We start from the raw sequence: 17,156 nt of genomic DNA, 5'->3' as shown, positions 1-17,156 counted from the left end.
ATTTCCTTTAGGACTGACAGATTTGATCTCCTTGCAGTCCAAGAGACTCTCAAGAGTCTTCTTCAATACCACAGTTCAAAAGTATCAATTCTTCGGCACTCAGCCTTCTTTATAGTCCAACTCTCACGTCCATACATGACTACTGGAAAAACCATAGTTTTGACTATATCGACCTTTGTTGGCAAAGTTATGTCTCTGTTTTTTAATAAACTGTCTAGAATTGTCATAGCTTTTCTTCCAAGGGGCAAGCATCTTTTAATTTCATGGCTGCAATCACCATCTGCAGTGATTTTGGAGCCCCCCAAAATAAAGTCTGTCACTATTTCCATTGTTTCCCTATCTATTTGCCATGAAGTGATGGGACTGGATGCCATGATCTTTGTTTTTTTGAATGCTGCGTTTTAAGCCAGCTTTTTCACTCTCCTCTTTTACTTTCATCAAGAGGCTCTTTAGTTCCTCTTCACTTTCTGCCATAAGGGTGGTGTTATCTGCATATCTGAGGTTATTGATATTTCTCCCACCAACCTTGATTCTAGCTTGTGCTTCATCTAGCCTGGCATTTTGCATGATTTACTCTGTATATAAGTTAAATAAGCAGGGTGACAATATACAGCCTTGATGTACTCCTTGCCCAATTTGGAACCAGTCTGTTATTCCATGTCTGATTCTAACTGTTGCTTCTTGACTTGCATACAGATTTCTCAGGAGGTAAGTAAGGTGGTCTGGTATTCCCATTCCTTTAAGAATTTTCCACAGTTTGTTGTGATTCACACAATCAAAGGCTGTGGCGTAGTTGATGAAGCAGATGTTTTTCTGGAATTCTCTTGATTTTTCTATGAGCCAACATATATTGGCAATTTGATCTCTGGTTCCTCTGCCTTTTCTAAACCTAGCTTGAACATCTGGTAGTTCTCGGTTCACGGACTGTTGCAGTCTAGCTTGGAGAATTTTGAGCATTACTTTGCTAGCGTGTGAAATGAGTGCAATTGTGCGGTAGTTTGAACATTCTTTGGCGTTGCCTTTCCTTGGGATTAGAATGAAAACTGACCTTTTCCAGTCCTGTGGCCACTGCTGAGTTTTTGGAATTTGCTGGCATATTGAGTACAGTACTTTAACAGCATCATTTTTCAGGATTTGAAATAGCTCAGTTGGAATTCCATCACCTCCACTATCTTTGTTGTAGTGATGCTCACGAAGGCTCACTTGACTTCACATTACAGGATGTCTGGCTCTAGGTCACAGCATCGTGGTTATCTGGGTCACTAAGATCTTTTTTGTATAGTTCTTTCATGTATTTTTGCCATCTCTTCTTAGCATCTTCTGCTTCTATTAGGTCCATACTGTTTCTGTCCTTTATTATGCCCATCTTTGCATGAAATATTCACTTGGTATCTCTAATGAAGAGATCTCTAGTTTCTCCCATTCTATTGTTTTCTTCTATTTCTTTGCACTGATCACTGAGGAAGGCTTTCTTATCTCCCCTTGCTATTTTTTGGAACTCTGCATTCAGATGGGTATATCTTTCCTTTTCTCCTTTGCCTTTCACTTCTTTTCTTAGCTATTTGTAAGGCCTCCTCAGACAACCATTTTGCCTTTTTTTTGTATTTTTGCATTTTGTATTTTTGGGGGATGGTTTTTGATCACCACTTCTTGTACAATGTTATGAACCTCCATCCATAGTTCTTCAGACACTCTATCAGATCTAATCCCTTGAATCTATTTGTAGTATTACAAATAGATTATATGGTATTCCATTGTATAATCACAAGAGATTTGATTTAGGTCATACCTGAATGGCCTAGTGGTTTTCCCTACTTTCTTCAATGTAAGTCTGAGTTTTGCAACGAGGAACTCATGAACTAAGCCACAGTCAGCTCCCGGTCTTGTTTTACTGACTGTATAGAGCTTCTCCATCTTCAGCTGCAAAGAATATAATCAATCTGATTTCGGTATTGCCCATCTGGTGATGTGTAAGCAAAGTATAAGGAACGATAATAATAATAATAGTTAACATTTAGTGAGGGCATGGTCTGTGTTAAGTTCTGTGCTAGGTGCATGCCATGTCTTCACTCAGACTGTCCTTAAGTTGAAAGAAAGAAAGTGAAATCGCTCAGTCATGTCCAGCTCTTTGCAACCCCATGGACTGTAGCCTACCAGGCTCCTCCGTCTGTGGGATTCTCCAGGCAATAATACTGGAGTGGGTTGCCATTTCCTTCTCTGGGAGATCTTCCCAACCCAGGGATCGAAGCTGGGTCTCCCGCATTGCAGGCAGACGCTTTACCATCTGAGCCACCAGGGAAGCTCTAATGATGACATTTAACACTCCCATTTTACAGATGAAGAAACTTGCACAATGTAGCAAGTAGTAGATGAGCCAAAATTTGAAGACAGACATTTCGGCTCTGGAGCCAGTATACATAAGCACTATGCTAAAGGAATAGTTGGTTTTCTTCTATCAGTGGTATCCACTTCCAAAACTCCCTTGGGGGATTAGCTCTCTTGGTTCCACTGAACAAATTAACTGGCTGGTGTCTTGGCTTCTTTTTCTTTGGATGGAGTTGTCAGAGGTATTGATCCTCAGATGCACAAGTTAAAGGCTAGGAAGCCTCCCAGGCCGAGCAGACCTAACGGGGTTTGTATGAGACCAGACTCTGTCATGAAGATATTGTGTACTTCTGGTATGTTTCCATGTATTCCTAAACTGATGGCAGGATGCTTCTTTCCTTTAAATGAACAGCTGAGCCCTAAGGTGCAAGAGGACAGCCAGGGTCATCAATGGAGTGACATCTGGTCCATTGTGTCCATTTTTATTCAAGGTACACAACTGTATTAATTAGTTCAGGCTGCCATAACAAAGTCTACAGACGAAGTGTCTTCAGTTCAGTTCAGTTCAGTTGCTCAGTCGTGTCCGACTCTTTGCCACCCCATGAATCGCAGCATGCCAGGCCTCCCTGTCCATCAGCAACTCCCAGAGCTTACTCAAACTCATGCCCATTGAGTCAGTGATGCCATCCAGCCATCTCATCCTCTGTCGTCCCCTTCTCCTCCTACCCCCAGTCCCTCCCAGCATCAGGGTCTTTTCCAATGAGTCAGCTCTTCACATGAGGTGGCCAAAGTATTGAAGTTTCAGCTTTAGCATCAGTCCTTCGAGTGAACACCCAGGACTGATCTCCTTCAGCATGGACTGGTTGGATCTCCTTGCAGTCCAAGGGACTCTCAAGAGTCTTCTCCAACACTACAGTTCAAAAGCATCAATTTTTCCACACTCAGCTTTCTTCACAGTCCAAAATAACAACAGAAATTAATTTTCTTATGGCTCTAGAAGTTGGAAGTTCAAGATCAAGTTGTTGGCAGGGTTGGTTCCTTCTGAAGCCATGAAGGAAGGGTCTGTTTCAGGCCTCTCTCTTGCTGGTAGATGGCCGTCTTCTCCTTGTGACTTCACATCATCTTCCCTCTGAACGTGCTTGCCCGAAGTTCCTCCTTTTGTAAGGACAACAGTCATACTGAATTAGGGCCTGCACTAATGACTCCATTTTAACTGTTACCTCTTTAATGAGCATATCTCAAAATACAGTTACAGTCTGAGATGCTAGGAGTTAGGACTACAACATATGGATTTTGTGGGATGAAAGGGGATACAATTCAGTCCGTAACAACTACACAGCAGATATCCTTCCCTCATAGTTTCACCCTAAAACAAGGCATGTAGGTGGTAAGTAACAAATGAGCCTTGAATCAATTATGGTCCATTTGGTGGTAGTTGGGATTACTTTGTGAGTTGAGGAAGCATATAAAATAGTTCAGATGCGAAGGGCGGTATCTAGGATTGGTCCTCAGTTCCAACTAAGCCTTTAAAAGAGTTGTCTGAGAATCTGTGAAAGTGACTCTCTTCGTCATTTTGTAAACTAATAATGATGAGATTCTCTGTTCAGGGAGGTTTCTGATGGTCCTCCATTCCACGTATAACAAACTGCCTTATTCTTCTCCTGGGCCTCCCCTGACCAAAGCACTATTGATTGACATGCTCAAGGAGCAGAAGTTCCTGTGGAATGACTGACTCTTTACTCTTCACCTATGTCAGAGATCTCTCAGTAGCCTAAGCCAGCCTATGTCACGTGCACTGATGCAGAAACAGACATGGTGAAGAAACGTATCCTGTCTGGCCCAGAGTAGTGACAGACTCTCATGCTGCTGGAATGATTCACATTCTAAGATTCCTCCCAGACTGCTAGTGAATCTAGTTAATGAGGAGCATTTCTAGTCATCAGTCTTCAGTCCTACTTATTCTCCATCTTTGCTCCAAAAACAACTTTTCTATGCTTACTGCATGCCCTCCAGCCTTTAATATCCAATAGTGGTTAAAAAATACAAACTCTTTCCAGGTACCTCTTGTTCATTGAGAGAACAGTGCTTCAAATCTTAAAGATCTAGGCTCACCTAACATTTACAATGAAATCCCCTCTGTATCCACAGCTCCTTAGGAATGTCTCAAATGATGAGCGATCCACTGCTTTGGGAAACAACTCATGTCATTTAAAAATTACTTTCCATTTGAATGACATTTTTCCTTTTTGGAAACTTGAGTTTGGCTCCATCTAAATCCCTAGTCTGAGCTCCATCGGTCATACTCAATCAGCTGACCCCATCTCTTCCACTTGACTTCCAGTGCACATCCTAGTGCCACTTGGGAGCCTTGCCTGAGTCTTCTGTACCTTAGGTCAGGCAATACAACATCTCCAAGATAACATCTTTTGTTTGCATCTTCTTTGGGGCCTCAATCCTCTGAATGGCTTCTAGTGGATCATGACTAAAACAGGCTGAGATTCCTTCTCACTTTTCAGGGCTCAGAGCAAATGTTACCTTCTTTGCAAAGGTCTCCTTGATCACTCAGATACCAGGCAATTGACAACTTTCTTGGTATTCTCAGACCACCTTGTACATTACTTCTGCTATAACACTTGCTGCAGTGTATCACAACTGTTGATGGGCCTTTTCTCTCTTGCTCAGTGTATGATAACCCTTTCCTTAACAAGGGACTGAGCCTTCATCATTACAGTCTCTTCCGTTCTTGGCACAGAAGAGGGGGTTCAGGTTTACTGGTTGCTTTACTGATTCAAGAAACCAAAGGTCAAATTTCAGGTACCATGACTGGTCAGAAATGGAAATATATTTGTTCAGGGAGATTTTTGACAGTCTTCAGATGATCCTCTTTTAGGAACGTCCTGGACAACTTATATTTAAATGATCTTGGGGCAGGCTGAGAGGCTTGCAGGAAGCAGAGTGCAGCGTGGTTTACCACTGAGACCTCCCTGATGCTTCTAGATGTTCCAGCACAAATCCTGGCTTGCAGCTCTAGTGTCAAATAATATGTGGGGTACCCAAATCCTCACCCTAGTTAATGAGGCTTGACATTAAAAAACTGTCTTTTTCTTCTCATTGAGGGGCAATTGATCATCAGACTTGCTTGTTTACTTTTCTAAGATGAGTGTTGGAGACCAGTATAACCAAGAGATGTTCCTCCCAAGAAAGATAGGAAATCAAAATGTATCTCCTCCCTTTCAAGGCACATATTTTCCAAAAGGAATTTTGGCCAGCTTGCTACATCATTTGCTTGCTTGCTAATATTATATGAATATAAATCTTGAATACATTGGGGGCAGGAATACTCAGAAGTATTCCCTGAGATAATACTTCCTCTCCAACCAATAAACAAACTGACTTTGTATCTTCAGGGAAAATTTGTTAAGACTCTCTTCCAACTAAAATACATTCTAGGGCTAGGAAGAAAGAATTTATTCTGTTCATTTTCTCAAACTCCTTCTTTATGGTGAGTAGTGGATATCTATAGAACTCTTAAAAATTCTTCAAGGACAAAAATATTCAAGTTTTCTCTTGCCATGATCTGTAACCCATTATTATCAGCAACTGCCTTTTTATTTTAGCATTTTTGGCTGAGTTCAGTGTTTGAAAGGTGACCTGCTGGTTTACAACACCTTCAGACTTTGCATCAACCCAGCTACTGAGATGTTATTCCGAGCTGATTGTTCTTCTCCTTTTAAGATCAGATATGACTGTTCCTGTAGTAATCTAGCACGTTCATGGAAGATAACTTTGTAGGATTGCCCTGTACAATATTTGTCATTTGGTGCAGCCTAAAAGAAAATTCGCAGGAATAAATAAATGCAGGGAGAGTCTTCCCATTTTAAATGGGATTGGAAGGCTTGCTAGGAGGGCTGTGGTAGGGATCCTGAATGTTCATTTCTAGGTCTCTGGACCATATCAGAGGGACTGCTATTACACTATGTTCCAAACATACAGATGAGAAACATCAGAGAAATTTCAGAGGAAGAAATATTAAGAACTAAAAGTTCACTTTTATGCTTGAAATAGATGGTTTAAAAGGTAAAATAACTTTACAGTAAACTTCTGGAGTTTCAACTTATTTATATTTTCTATTTCAAATTGATGAGATTATTCCGGGGAAATAGTTCCACTGTACAGATAGGTAACTATGCCTGGGATACTGTCCTAATTTTCCATGGTCATTGTTGTAGACACTCAAAATACCTCCCTCAAAATGGAGGTCCAGAATCTCTGTCAGAGATAGAATCTAGACCCAAGATGCAGGATTTATATTTCTTATGCTGTAAGCTTGTTAGAGCTGCCTGACTCTATTGTAATTCTTACGGTTGTTGGTAAGGCTCTGCCAGTCTGCTGGAGGGGAGGCCTCTACAGAGACATCTTTTTTCTCCACCAGTAAATAAGGCAAGAGCAAGTGAATGTAGCTCTGAGAATTCAAGACAAGTTTATTAAGATGCCTCTGAGCTCGAGGCTCTCATCTATGGAGGGAGTGTGGCAGTTGGGAGGTGAAGATGCAGGTGGGGGGAGTGCATCGTTGGACAGTGAGTGCAATACAGTTGTCTAGGCAAGGAGAGAGGGTGTTGTTTAGTATTGAAATCATGTATTCCAGATGTGGGCATTTGGTAGTCAATCTGCTCTGAAGTGACATGCTGCTGAATCTTTAAAGGGCTTCAGCCAGGGAGAGCAAAATCTGATTGGGCAAATTGCTAAAATATTTAAAGTGCAGCCTGTTAAAGCTTTTACTGCGAAGAGCATCACGTCAGAAGTTGTAGTCAGAAAGAGCGAGTAATTGGCTTTCCATCCTCATGCCAGTCAGTCAGCATGAGGCTCTATTCCTATTCTTTCCTCTTCATTGCCAATGCTAATAACAACCCTTTGGGTGTGTGCATGTGTGTGTGTCATGGAGAGACTGGATAGCTGGTAAATGAGAATAGGAGGAGTGAGACATCCATAAGAAGGGAGACTGAATCCGCAAAGTGATGTGAAGTCCATTGTAGAGAAAGGGGAATGGGAAAGAAAGGCAGAATTACTACCTGACACAGATCACCTGCACATCCAGGAGGTGATGGGGGTTCAGGGCAGTTATCTTTCACAGGATGGGTTCTGCAAGTAAAAGATTGGCCTTCAGTAACAAGTGCTTCCTCCGCTTCTCCCATCTCCTCTGAGATGGAACTCAGGGGGCACTTTCCATTTATAATTTATCACATTTTCCACTTAAGTTTTCCTGTACTTTTCTCCCCAGGCATGACCCCTTGTTAATTCCTGGCAATGATCAGATTGACAACATGGACTCCAATGTGAAGAAATATGACTCTACTGGGATGTTTCACTGGTGTGCGCCCAAGGAGATAGAGAAAGTCATCCTGGTGAGTGACAGGTTGCAGAATCTGTGCCATCCACTTCTGTCCCAAATTATATTTGCTGTGAATGATGTTTTCCTAGCTGGGTGGTGGGGTGTTTGTTCCTGGCCCTAATTATTTTTGGTAATTAATATTCAGGACATATGTTGAAGCAGCTAGAACTCTTATCAGAGCATGACCTAAGAGTGGAATTTTCAATCTCTGAATATGTATTGGCTCATAACCTTAGGGTGTGAAAACCATCGTGGGAGACAGTATGTACCATAACTCCTGCAGGTGTGGTTGTCAGGCCAGAGCCTGCCTGTGCATTTGCTGTGTGGCCTTGGATAAGTCCTTTGAAGAATTTGCACTTCGTCTCTTATGTGTAGGAAGATGGGCTGAGGATGACCTTAATTCACAGAATTGTAGTGAGGATTAAAACGCAACATTGGACTCCATAAACTTACCTATTTTTATTATATATTAAATGCCATGAAGAAATCTGAATGCTAACTGTATTATCATGTGTTTATAATAGTGTCTTGTATCTTTCTAGATAATAGATTTGCATATTTGTGATCCTTCTTAGCTCACAAGGTAGCAGGCAAATCCCACTGATGATGACAAGGATGACCATGGTCCACCTCGGAAAGGCTGGAGCTCATAGCCCCGTTTCTTGGTTGACTCATCTCAGTAGCAACAGTGGGCTTCTTCTGGTCTGTCTCAGGAATGTCAGAATAGATAATAATGCATGCTATTCTTTTGGAGAAGGCAATAGCACCCCACTCCAGTACTCTTGCCTAGAAAATCCTATGGATGGAGGAGCCTGGTAGGCTCCATGGGGCCACTAAGAGTCGGACACGACTGAGCGACTTTACTTTCATTTTTTACTTTCATGCATTGGAGAAGGAAATGGCAACCCACTCCAGTATTCTTGCCTGGAGAATCCCAGGGAAGGAGGAGCCTGGTGGGCTGCCGTCTATGGGGTCACACAGAGTCGGTCACAACTGAAGTGACTTAGCAGCAGCAATGCTATTCTTTAGACTTGTCCGATTAACAGCTTAAGGTTTTATGCCTACATCGGCTTTCCTACCCATGTATTGTCTTGCTAATCCATGAAAAATGGATTAATAATCAGGAAGGTCAGATGGAAAGGTTCTTCCTCCCTAGTGCTTTCTAATCCTCAGATTGCTGAGGCCTGCTCCTTTATGTCAGCCAGGAAAATCCTATCATTTCTGATGTTATGGCCACCGTTCCTAAGAAAGGATGGTTCCAGTTCCTCAGAATGCCTTTGTGCTCTAATCCACTAGGTTTTTCCCTGTGTTTTATCTGAATATGTGTGTGACTTCTCAATTTAATTATAATCGAGCATTAAGAACCAACACAGCTCTGTGCTGGAGGCTGTTTGGGAGGTGTGAAAGTTGCAGACAAAAGCATAGAAAGTCAGAATTCTCAGGAAGCAACCCTTGTCCAAGGAGTGCAAATGGTTCTCATTACAAAGCTGCTGCTTTTGTTTATATTCTGATGTTGTATCTGCCCCACTTTTGCTCTGGGGATATAAACTCATTCTGGTGTTGCCCACCTTGGGGCATGTCAGAAGCTGGGTTGACATTTTGGGATGCAAGCTTTCAGTGGCTTGCCTAGATAATCCTGAGAAGTACATGGCTGACACTCAAAGCACCCTATCGGCACCAAAGAGTTTAATGAGGTGAGTTACTACTTCTCTTACCTGAAAATAGGATCATTTAACAAAACGTTTGTAACAAACCTATGATGTGTTAGACACTTGCTCTTTGTCGCTAAAGATACAACCCCTGACAACAGCTGGTCTCATAGATCTTGTAATCTAGTGGGGACAAAGACCAGATCTCAAGATAGACAATGACTATGTAATAACATTTTAGATATTGATAAAATGCTATGAAGAAAATAAAATGGGGTCATGGGCTAAATGAACCCTGAATATCCATTGGAAAGACTGAAGCTGAATGTTCAAAACTTTGGCCACCTTATGTGAAGAGCATTGGGAAAGACCCTGATGCTGGGAAAGATTGAGGGTAGGAAGAAAAGGAGGCAACCAGAGGATGAGGTGGTTGGATGGCAGCATCACTGACTCAATGGACATGAGTTTGAGCAAACTCTAGGAGATAGTGAAGGACAGGAAAGCCTAGCGTGCTACAGTCCATGGGGTTGCAAAGAGTCAGACAGGACTCAGCGACTGAACAACAACAGCAATGTGGGCTAGAAGGGGCTTCCCAGGTGGTACAGTGGTAAAGAATCCACCTGCCAACAAAGCAGATGCAAGAGACACAGGTTCGACCCCTGGGTCAGGAAGATCCCCTGGAGAAGGAAATGGCAACCCACTCCAGTATTCTTGTCTGGGAAATCCCACAGACCAAGGAGCCTGGAGGGCTACAGTCCATGAGGTCACAAGAATCGGACGCAATGAAGCGCCCACATTTGCATGGGCTAGAAAGGGACTTGTAGGTGCTGTTTAGACAGTGTGGTCCAAAAAACCCTCTGTCAAATAACCCTCTCAAAGAGATGAGAATGATTATGAGAGCCAGCTGCATGAGGCTGTAGGATGTTTGTGGATGTAGGCCACTAACTGCTTTGGGAGTTAGACAATTTGTGATGGCTATAATTTTGAGAAAATGACCATCTAATTAAAAGATATAATGTACCATGAAACAACATATTAAAAGCTAAGCGTGACAAGATACAAAGCGCTGTTTCACTCTAGTATGTATTTAAGTGGCCAGGGAAGTCTTGTGAGGTACAAACAGGTTGAGCTCAGAAGGGGTTAATGGCTATGAAGGCCCCACATGGACTAGGCCTTGAAGAATATATAGGAAAAAGAAGATACACCTGAGTAGTTTTTCCATTGGGTCTAATATCTGACTGAATCAGTCTCCCCAGGGCTACATCCTGGGAATTGGGGTCTTTACCAGGTTCTCCAGGTGATACTGCTCTGGTTGGTCTGAGGATCTGGTGCGTTGGACACCAGATCTAAGCTCCTGGGATTAGCACAGTGAATGGCTCCTCTGATAACTGGTGCTTTCCCTAGCTCCCATGTCTAGATTTCCGGCCCCTACTCTGAACTCAGTTTGTATTTCCCAGGCTTCCTGAAGGGAGCTAGCCTCCCAAATGACCTGGCCAAATAAAATTAATCAGGAGTCCCATCACAGCACGTTACAGACAGGTTGACCCTCTGCTAGTGGTACCTAGACATGCATGCTCCATCCAGCCGAGATAACTCACTCATCCATGAAGCAGTGATGGGGATGTGACTCCCTAGCGGCTCCTCCTTGGTCACCATTTATAAGACATGTTTTATGGCCTGCATCTTAGATGTCCCTGTACTGTTGCAGAGAGAAACCAATAATGGTGACAGCCCCTGCTTTATTCTAACGATCAGGGAGTAAAAGCTAGCTTCTTCCTCTCCTTGGGGGTTACTGTAATAACCCTGACATTGTCATGAATTGCAATATTGGCATTTAAACAATCGATACACTGGTCAATTCTAGAGATTAAATTGAGCAGAGTTTGATATGTGCAGTGGACATTAATATGCCTCCCCAAAAGCATTGTAAGCCACATGGGGCCATCCAGACATGCAGTGGGTGGACTGGAAGGAAGAAAGGAAGTTGAGAGGCATTGGGCCAGAAAGAGAGGCAGAGAAAGACCCACAACTGGCCTCCCGTGTTGCTCTTTGCACGAACACAGTAAGCAGAGGGGCCAGCAGGGACTAACGGTTTAATTGTCCTGGGAAGCTTTAACTCGGGTGCTTTTATTCTTTCATTTGTCTCCTTTGTGAAGTACAGGCCTGGAGTTGGGGGAAGATGGGGCTGTCGCTCTTGCTGTTATGATCCTTCTCGTGGTTGTTTGGGAGTCTTCCTCTGACGACTTAACACAAGTGGTCACTCTAGTTGTGTCCTTGGAGACCCTAAGGCAGCAGTAGATAGTGGTCAGCAAGCTCTCTCTGTAAAGGATCATGTAACAAAGAATTTAGGCTTTGCTGGCCATAAGGTCTCTGTCACAACTAATCACCTCTGCTTTTGTAATGTAAAACCAGCCATCAGCAATACCTAAATCAGTAAGACCAGCCGTGTTGTGATAAAACTTTCTTGGAATTTGAACTTCATATAATTTTCCTGTAGTATGAGATATTTTTCTTTTTATTTTTTGCCAACAATTTTCAAACATAAAAACCAATCTTTGCTCACTGGCCAGAGATAAGCAGGTAGTGGGTTAGATTTGGCCTGTGAGTCATAGTTTGCTAACCCCTAGCTTTGGATATCATTTTCTACCTTGTGATGTGGTAATGTCCTGTGAGATCCCATTGATGAGTCTAGAATTCAAAACTCATCTCTTGAGCCAAGGCCAGCATGAGTCTGACTATTTTATCATCATCTCAGCAACAAAGGAAAACAGTTTTATCAACACTTTCCTGGAAACTAAGACTTCCTTTTCCAAATGACATCAGTATTGCTCTTTCTTATTTCTCTCCCTGAATGCTGTTCTGTGTATGTATGGCATATCTTCCTTAAATCTTTTTTAAAAGAAAGTAGTGATGTGTATGAATATATATTTTTGTTGTTGTTTAACCACGAAGTCGTGTCTGACTCTTTGCAACCCCATGGACTTCATAATTATTACATCAATATAGTTTATATACATATACTTGAGTTATATCCCTGGTGGCTGAGATGGTAAAGAACCTGCCTGCAATGTGGGAGACCCAGGTTTTATCCCTGGGTCAGGAAGATCCCCTTGGAGAAGGGAATGGCTACCCTCTCCAGTGTTCTTGCCTGGAGAATCCCATGGGCAGAGGAGTCTATCGAGCTAAAGTCCATGGGGTTGCAAAGAGTCAGACATGACTGAGCAATTAACACATGGCATGAATATAACATTGAAGGAATAAAAAATAATGGTACATAGTAAGCACTCAGTGATTGTTTACTTGTTATTTTACAAGAATGATTTTCTAGTCCTTTCCACAACCCCACGAGGTCTCCTCTCCAATGCTTGTGCTCTTCTCCCTCTGGCAGACCCGAAGTGAAGCTGCCATGACCGTCCTGAGTGGCCACGTGGTGGTCTGCATCTTTGGTGATGTCAGTTCTGCCCTGATTGGTCTTCGGAACCTGGTGATGCCACTCCGTGCCAGCAACTTTCACTACCACGAGCTCAAGCACATTGTGTTTGTGGGTTCCATCGAGTACCTCAAGCGGGAATGGGAGACACTACATAACTTCCCCAAGGTTTCCATCTTGCCTGTAAGTCCAGGGTCACATTATCAATGCTTTTTTCTCCTTTTTATTCACAAAAGAGAAATCCCGGATGAATATAATGGTTGTAGCTTTGATCATGCCTCTGCTTCTTCATCTGGTTATGGGCCTGAGGACTCAGCCCTTCCCCTACACTTTGTCTAGGAATATCCAAACCCTGAGAGACCTTATTAAAAGGAATTTGCAGCCAAGTTCAGTCACTCACCAGACATGGAGTTTAGCTGGTATCAAATGTATTAACCATATCAGTGTCTAAACACTTTCTCTCTTACCTACCCAAATGCAGTGCTTTGCAATATTATAATGCTTATAGTGGAATTTACATATGGAACTATTTATATCACTTTATTTATGGCATTATAACTGCTTGGAGAAATCTTATTTTATCTTGATCTGTTTTTAACTAAATGTATTTAACAGAAGTCTTTCTTTCTGCTGTGCAGAGGACCAACCCCTTCTGCTGGCCAACCCCTCCTTCCATCATAGTCGTTTAGAAACCCTGTAATGTTCCCATGCCATTGCATGTGTACACATCTGTGCCCATGTGTGCCTGTGATATAATTGATTATAAAACACATTAAAGGAACAGTTTTGGACTCCACAATGTAATGTGAGGGCATGGGATTCATGATTTGACAGTCATGTAACTAACTACTTCCTTAATTAGTAATCAATATATTTTCTATAAATTCCCAGATAATTGGAGAGCACTTTACATTTTAACCTTTGCTGTAGTTCTTCAAGCTACAAATCCATGCAAATGCTAGTTATTCTCCAAACATTTTTCTTGGAAGTGCATATCCCTAAAACTGAGGAACACAAATTTGATTCTATATTTCAATAAGTCTGGATTTTTCCCCACTTTAGAAGCTAAAATTCATTTTTTCTGTTATTAGCTTCTAGAATCTCAGAAATGGGGTTCTATATATATAATTATAAATATATTATAATTTATCTTGATCTGTTTTTAACTAAGTGTATTAACTAAATGTATCTGTTAAATATATATATATAAGTAATATAATTCAATAAGGAAGACATAAAAATCTATCCACAAGCAATGCCATTTGTAGCTACCATGTATCCTTATATATACCTAGCACAATAGACAATTAATATAGACAATAAATATATAAAGAAGTGAGAAAAATATAGACAGAGATCTGGATGCTGGACCCCAAACTCACTGACTTGATGAACACATGTGGTGAAAAATAGTCACCTGCAGAAAAGCAAATAGTCTTATACAGAAGAGCATAAGCAGAGATATACCTTGCTAACTTCAGAAATGTGATGGTTGTGATTACATATTTCCACTATTATTTTTCCTACATGTGCCTTTCTACATGTCCTTGGGAGCAATAGACTGGAGTATAAAAGTATTTTGTAAAGAGCTTATTGTTTTTCTGGGATACAGGAGTCCATGTATATGTTGGGGGTCTATGTATGATGTTTGCTAGGTATGTATGTTTGTTGTATGCGCTTCCTTCGTCATGCCCTTGTACACATCTACTAATCTGCCTATGTGTATATGAACTAGTTCTTCTGTTTGCAGCTTCTCCTGTTTCAAACCTTCCAAAATTTAGCACACTCAAACACAGCATATTTGTACAAAATGGGCCCTCACCTTTTTCTTCACATATTTCATTCCTTGAACAGGGCCCCACATATAGGGCCATCCCAGAGAAACATGGACTTCTCAGGTGGTGCTAGTGGTAAAGAACCCACCTGCCAATGCAGGAGACTTAAGAAGTGTGGCTTCAGTCCCTGAGTCAGGAAGATCCCCTGGAGGAGGGCATGGCAAATCACTCCAGTATTCTCATCTGGAGAATCCCATGGACAGAGGAGCCTGGAGAGCTATGGTCCATGGGGTCGCAAAGAGTCAGAAATGACTGAAGCACCTTAGCACACATAGAGAGACACAAAGTGTTTCTGTGTGTGCCATTTGTATTACTTGAGTTTTGAAATCATGTGTGTACAGCTGTACAGGGATTGTCTTATATCACAATTACTGTTGGATTTTCTGCGAGGTGAAAATTAAAAGAATATGGATGTAAGCAGCTGAAGCTTATGCATTGGTGAAATGATTCAGGAAGTTGATCAGACTTATTTTGCACCAAAGTCCCCAGGAAAAGAGGGGAGAGTTCTTCTCTCAAAAGATCCTGCTCCAGAGCTTGGAACTAGCAGCTTCCCCACCCTATAGGCCTCTTCCTCCATAATTCCACTTTGAAGCAATATTTTGGAGGCTGAGATCATTACTGCCACTGAGTCATAAAAAGAGAGCTGATGGCCTTGATCTCTGCAGCCAAGTCTAGAGAGGAAGGCATCCAGAGATAGAGGCAGTTGGCAGAGTCTCTCCCTACTGGCTCAGTGTGTTGAAGGTAACTCAGATCTCTATGAAGGCACATCAGAAGCTGGATTCAGGCTGGAGGATGAGGGAGGCTGGTAGCTGGCCGTGAACTCCAAAATGATGCCTGTGGGGCCCTCTTACGTGGGATGGCCAGATTATTTGGCCATAGCCCTCGATGAGGACACAGAGCATGTGAAGGTCATGCCCCTCTCCTTCAATCCTAACCCTTATATTTTACCAGAGACTACATTTCTGACCTCTTTGTCATTCCTTCCTTGATCTGTTTTTATTTTTTCCCCATTGTTTTCTGTCGTTATGGGACATTTCAAAAAATCTGTTTACTAGCTTATTTATTTTTAATTACTCCAGTAATATACAAATACTTTCTTGTTATAAAATATTCAAACAAGAGAGAAGTATGTAAAGTCAAAAACAAACTTTTCCTTCCAGTCTTATTCCCCTCCCCAGGGGTAATTACTGTTATTAATTTAGTCTGTACTTTTTCTGAACTTTCTCTCTGAAAGTTTGTATATACATTCATACATGTATAGTTCTATTTTGTGGGTTTCTTTTTACATAAATGAAATCATACTTTCTGAATTGTCTAGAACTTGTTTTTTGTTTGTCTGCTTCACTTGTTCCTCTCTCTTTGAGATCCCTCTAAAGCAATACCTACATGGAGAACTCTTTTCAATCCTTTTACCTACTACATAGACTTCCACTGTAAATCTATCTGATGGTGCATTTAACCATGCCTATGTTCTTGGACAATTACTCAACTTCCTTGTTTTTCTCTTGCTGAAAATATGCAATAAAATGATATGACCTGAAGTTTCACCCACCCTTCCATCTTCCCTTTGCAAGATGCATGCTAAATGCAGTCTCTCCCACCTCCTCCAAATTGAGTGCTGCATTCAGCCCCACCTCATCACACCGTGCTCCCTGGCTATTTCCCCTTGGCTGCCTTGGAAATTCTAGTTGGAGCTGCTGTCTTTTTGCCTGAGACAGAAGTGACTTGCTATTAAATAAACAGGCATTTGAAATCCACCCCTTTGTTACATTCTGAAAGCCAGAGGTTGCCACAGGACAGTTACTTAAATCAAGACAATTTCCAGGCAGGAAGAAGATGTAGAACCCTGGCATTATTCCTCTCCCTCGTTAGTTAGTAATAGCTTGATTGAGTATTGAGAGCAAGCCTAAAATGCTGCCATCAGCACCAGCTACCCTTTAGATTAGCACACAGCTCCTATTCCCTTGAATGTAGTTAGGCCAGCTTAATGTCAAGGCATAAAAAAGATACTTGTTAAATAATTTCCCAGAGCTCCGGCTCAATCTTTAATTTGTTTTTATTTTTTTGCCCCTCTTTGCCTCTCGTCCCTCAGTCTCATTTTTGCTTCTCCTTTTTTTTTTCTCTCTCTCTCTTTCCTCTATGCCAAAGGGTACGCCATTAAGTCGGGCTGATTTAAGGGCCGTCAACATCAACCTCTGTGACATGTGCGTTATCCTGTCAGCCAATCAGAATAATATTGATGATACTTCGCTGCAGGACAAGGAATGCATCTTGGCGTCACTCAACATCAAATCTATGCAGTTTGATGACAGCATCGGGGTCTTGCAGGCTAATTCCCAAGGTAAGGACAGCCTGTAATACTTCTCTGCTGTGCCTACAGGGGACAGGGGCTGGCAAGAGGGATATCCTTCACTCAGTAATTCAAAGAGGCTCACATCAGCCTGCCTGGTAGTGAAACCTGCCGTGGCTGCCGCAGCTTTCAAAGGGGCATCTCCTGCCTCTTCTTGCCAGCCCGGGAAGCGGGCTTG

General features: G+C 42.0%; 1 protein-coding gene across 10 annotated transcripts in view; it reads left to right on the top strand.

Moving 5' to 3' along the window:
* KCNMA1 (potassium calcium-activated channel subfamily M alpha 1) overlaps positions 1-17,156 on the top strand; it is a 748,888-nt gene that overhangs the window by 654,370 nt on the left and 77,362 nt on the right. For all 10 annotated transcript variants that reach the window (XM_043924801.1, XM_043924802.1, XM_043924799.1 and 7 more), the window contains 3 exons: positions 7,604-7,727; positions 12,752-12,976; positions 16,777-16,969. In XM_043924801.1, coding sequence (XP_043780736.1) covers positions 7,604-7,727; positions 12,752-12,976; positions 16,777-16,969 — 542 coding nt within the window. The remainder of the gene's footprint in view (positions 1-7,603; positions 7,728-12,751; positions 12,977-16,776; positions 16,970-17,156) is intronic.

Source organism: Cervus elaphus, chromosome 15, assembly GCF_910594005.1.
Source record: "Cervus elaphus chromosome 15, mCerEla1.1, whole genome shotgun sequence".
In the NCBI taxonomy this organism is placed as follows: domain Eukaryota; kingdom Metazoa; phylum Chordata; class Mammalia; order Artiodactyla; family Cervidae; genus Cervus; species Cervus elaphus.
The sequence above is the reverse complement of the archived record's forward strand: the minus strand, read 5'-3'. Positions and strand labels throughout refer to the sequence as shown.